At 63.4% G+C, this 3,991-nt stretch overlaps 1 protein-coding gene across 2 annotated transcripts; it reads left to right on the top strand.

The window, feature by feature from the left end:
* Positions 1 to 1,320: 1,320 nt before the first annotated feature.
* Positions 1,321 to 3,975, top strand: LOC105307418 (myeloid cell surface antigen CD33-like). Of its 2 annotated transcripts, none has more exons than XM_023524816.1 (5): positions 1,321 to 1,464; positions 1,527 to 1,907; positions 2,108 to 2,386; positions 2,609 to 2,656; positions 3,708 to 3,975. In XM_023524816.1, exons 1-5 carry the CDS (start codon positions 1,431 to 1,433, stop codon positions 3,908 to 3,910), a joined length of 945 nt encoding a protein of 314 aa, XP_023380584.1. In that variant the 5' UTR covers positions 1,321 to 1,430; the 3' UTR covers positions 3,911 to 3,975. The 2 variants fall into 2 exon arrangements, with proteins under 2 accessions (XP_023380584.1, XP_023380583.1); XM_023524815.1 differs by lacking the exon at positions 3,708 to 3,975 and adding an exon at positions 2,900 to 3,579 and having other exon boundaries at positions 1,360 to 1,464.
* Positions 3,976 to 3,991: the final 16 nt, after the last annotated feature.

Genomic DNA, 3,991 nt, shown 5'->3' with positions numbered 1-3,991 from the left:
AGCATGTGGCTGGGCACAGTGTTCTGGGGATGAGAGACTCAAGGAGAGGGATGTGGGCCAAGCCCTGGGCAGGGGGTACAGCAGCTAAAAGTCCCCTCCCTTATGTAGTCTCTGATGACCCCTCCACGGGGAGGGTTACAGCAATCTCTGCTCTGCACCCCACAGTAACCCAGCCAGGCAGGACTTGGGGCTCCCTGAGGTCTGTGTTCATCTGTCCACCCCAGCCCCAGCCCCAGCCCGAGCCCCAGCACAGGGCTGGCTTACAGGCGGTGCCCAGTGAATGCCAGTGGAATGGATGAGCCGGTGTCCCCAGGTGGACGTCACAGAGCTGATGGCAAGGACAGAGGGGCAGCCTCAGAAGACATCAGGCGTCCCACTGCCTGAAGCGGCCACCATCGGCGGGTGGCAGCGTGGAGAAGCAGGTGAGAACGAGGCCAGACCCGGAGGCCGGCGGAGGGCACCGTGAGGGGCAGGCGGCACGCGAGCCGGGGCTCGCAGGGGGCAGGGGGGCGACAAGCGCTCGTGTCTCTGGCTCTCCCCTCCCGGTGACTTTGCCTCCTCGCTGATCCTGGCCCCACAGCAGGGTCCCATAGCTGAGAATCTTCTTGGCCCCTGAGGGTCCAGGCCACGTCCAGTCGTCCAGTCTGCTCACTCATGCCCAAGAGCAACTGGCAGACAGAGTCCCCGGCCCCACGGCCCGGCCGTGTCCCCACCCTCACGGCCTCTCCCTGGGTGGGGACATCTCGGCACACGTGGCGTCCACTGTGTCTCCTCTGCCTCCAGCCCCACACGGGGCCGATGCTCACTTCGCGTTGGAATGAAGGAAGGAGTGAATGTCTGAGGGAGGGGCTGCCTCCTGCACATCACCTGAGACCCCTACTCACAGTTCACGTGACCCCCGCACTGAACCCCCAACATGCCGTGCCTGGAAAACCGCCCACCTCTGGGGTAGAGACTGCGGTTTCTTGGTCCCGCTGACCTTTGGCCTGGGTGATTCTTGTCGGGGCCAACGGAGACATCATATGCTGTCTAGAAGCATCTCTGACACGACTCACTAGCTGCCAGCCTCACCCTCGTCCCAAGCCGTGACAGTCACACGTGTCCAGGCATAGCCGAATGTCCCCGGGCGGGCAGGGCAGACACCATGGTTCGAACCACGTCCCTGGTCCAAGCTTCAGTTTGAACAGAACCCCCCACGAAGGGACAGAGTCCAGAGTCTGCTCCCTGTCTGCTCCTCTCTGGGAAGGTCTCGGGGTCCCTGGGCCGTGGGGGTGTCCATGCTCTGTGCAGAGGGGGGCTAAGCTCTTCTCTGAGGTTCCTCTTCCCTGAACGAGGCGGCCCCGGGCTCCGCCCCGGCTTCCGAGTCCCCCCTCCACACACACCGCCTTCCTTCTCTTTTCTGCACGGAGCCCAGACGCCTCCAGGCAGAGATGCTGCCTCTGCTGCTGCCTCTGCTGTGGGCGGGTGAGTGGCCGCGGGGAGGGCGGGGGCGGCCTGGGGGCTCTGCTCACTTTCCTTTCCCACAGGGTCCCTGGCTCAGGATGACAGATACCAGCTGACAGTGCAGGAGTCCGTGACGGTGCAGGAGGGCCTGTGCGTCTCCGTGCCCTGTGCCTTCTCCTACCCTGAGAGCTCCTGGACTTATCCCCCAGCTCACGGCTACTGGTTCCGGGCCGGAGCGAAGGAAGATCGGGATGCTCCCGTGGCCACAAACGACCCAGACCGTGACGTGCAGGAGGAGACCCAGGGCCGATTCCGTCTCCTCGGGGACCCCAAGAACGACAACTGCTCCCTGGACATCAGAGATGCACAGAAAAGGGACACGGGGACCTACTACTTTAGGGTGGAGAGAGGATACACTGTGAGACATAGTTACAAAACAAACCAACTCACTGTGCGTGTGACAGGTAAGGCATGGGTCACGGAGAGGCCACACGGGCGGGTTCTGAGGTCCCCGGGGGCAGGGCTAGGATCCGTCCCCCTCCTGAGAAGTGCGGGGGGTGGAGGGGCTCGTCCAGCTCAGAGGGAAGAGCTGGACCAAAGCCTGAGGCTTCTCTCAGGCCACACCACCCCGCCCTCCAGACCCCGTGCCCCCCCTCTCCTCCAGCCCTCACCCTCACGCCCCACATCCACATCCCGGGGACCCTGGAGTCCGGCCGCCCCTGCAACGTGACCTGCTCCGTGCCCTGGGCCTGTGAGAGGGGCACGCCCCCCATCTTCTCCTGGACGTGGGCTGCCCTGGCCTCCCTGGGCCCCAGGACCCGCCTCTCCTCCGTGCTCACCCTCACCCCACGGCCCCAGGACCATGGCGCCAGCCTCACCTGTCAGGTGATGTTCCCTGCAGCTGGCGTGACCGTGGAGGGAACCGTGCAGCTCAACGTCACCTGTGAGTGCCGGGAAGCCAGGGTCCCTGATGGGGGTGCCGAGGACAGCGGGTGTGGGGGTCAGGGCCTCGGACACTGGGTGCCGGGTCCTGGATCTGGTCTGGGAGGGAGACAGGAGGGTCCTGTCCCCACGCTTCCCCCATTTATGTAGCTCCTGGGGACACAGGGCCAGTGTCCACACAGCCCTCACATTGACTTGGGTCCACCATGTCTTTGTGTCCCAGACTCTCCGCAGAACTTGACCATAAACGTCTTGCAAGGAAATGTCCCAGGTAGGAAGGAGCCCGTCATGGGCTGCAGGGAGCAGGGCCTCCTCCAGCTCAGGGCACGGCTGGGTCGTGCCTCACCCTGGGCTCACCCCGGTGACCGGACACCCCCTTGCGGGTGAACCCAGTGGCTCCCCATCCTCAGCACCCCCGGCCCTCTCCCAGCCCCGCGTCATCCGCGTCCCCACTGCACCTCCAGCTCGTCTTCCAATCTCCCCAGCAATTGTTTACTTGAGTCCTTTTGAACAGGTAATATAGTCACAAAGCCAGACATTCAAAATGCAAGACAGAGTCCATGCTCAGACGCCCAGTCCGCTCTGGGGACGTGACCGGTGTCCACCTGCCGCTCTGAGCCTTGGTTTGTTCAGCTGAAGGCTGAGAGGTCCGTGGTGTCCCTTAGGCCGGACGTCCTCCTTCCTCTCCGTGACCGGAGTGTCCCACGGCCCGCGTGGATTCTGACTGTGCTCGCCTCTTCCGCTCCCGGGGGACGGCGGCATTAAGTTTTCGTCGGAACGGTCTCCATTTGCGACGTGTCCCGTTGCGTTGACCCCCGGATCGTACGATGGAGATCGGAGCGGTGTCGGCGTCGGGCTCCTGCAGCGCTGCTGGGAACGTCGGGGCACCGGTGTCCGTTGGAACGTGGCTTCGGTTTTCCGTCCTGTCCTGGGACGTGCCGGGCCGTTCCCCACAGGGCCGCGTCGTTTCAGGGCCCCAGCAGCAGAGTGTGCGTGTGGCTCCCACATCTCCGCCCAGTCACGGGCTTCGCCATTTGCCTCTTTCCAAGTCGAAGGCCCCCGGTGGGCGTGGAAGGCCGTGTCACCGCGGCTCCGATGGGCGCCGATGCCGTGACGTTCCTGCCCCGCGTTTCTCACCGCTCATGCGTGTTCGTCGGAGGAAACGTTTTTTTCCCGTCCTCGGCCCGTTTTCTAATGCGGTGTTTGGCTTTTCGTTGCTGAGCTGCGAGAGTTCTCGACGTGCTGGATCCTCATCCGTATCGGATCAATGATGAGCAAAAATTTCTCCCCTTAATTCGCTTGGATTTTCGTTTTCTCCATAGTGTCCATGGATGAACAGAACGTTTCATTTCGACGAGGTCCAGTTCGTGCATTCTTCTCTGCGTCCAGCAGCTCGGGGTCAGGGCATGGGCTGGGGAGGGATGAAGGCACAGGAGTCTCGCATGCAGGGATGCAGGAAGCGTGGTCAACAACGTCCACAGACCCACTAGGGCAGGAAGGACACAGACTGCGGACCAGCAGGTGACTCCGTCCTCGTCCCACAGGCACCTCAGGACCCAGGGCAGAGCTGGTGCTGGTGGCCATCGGGGAAGCCGCCATCAAGACC

Source organism: Pteropus vampyrus, unplaced genomic scaffold (assembly GCF_000151845.1).
Source record: "Pteropus vampyrus isolate Shadow unplaced genomic scaffold, Pvam_2.0 Scaffold494, whole genome shotgun sequence".
NCBI lineage: Eukaryota > Metazoa > Chordata > Mammalia > Chiroptera > Pteropodidae > Pteropus > Pteropus vampyrus.
Note: the sequence above shows the minus strand (reverse complement) of the source record. Positions and strands in the feature narration are given on the sequence as shown.

What these genes read in the sequence shown, in the direction of transcription:
- LOC105307418 (XM_023524816.1), top strand. Translation starts at nt 1,431, where the DNA reads ATGCTGCCTCTGCTGCTGCCTCTGCTGTGGGCGG. An exon ending in ACTCACTGTGCGTGTGACAG is followed by an intron (nt 1,908 to 2,107) that starts GTAAGGCATGGG and finishes CCTCTCCTCCAG; the next exon opens with CCCTCACCCTCACGCCCCAC. An exon ending in CGTGCAGCTCAACGTCACCT is followed by an intron (nt 2,387 to 2,608) that starts GTGAGTGCCGGG and finishes TTTGTGTCCCAG; the next exon opens with ACTCTCCGCAGAACTTGACC.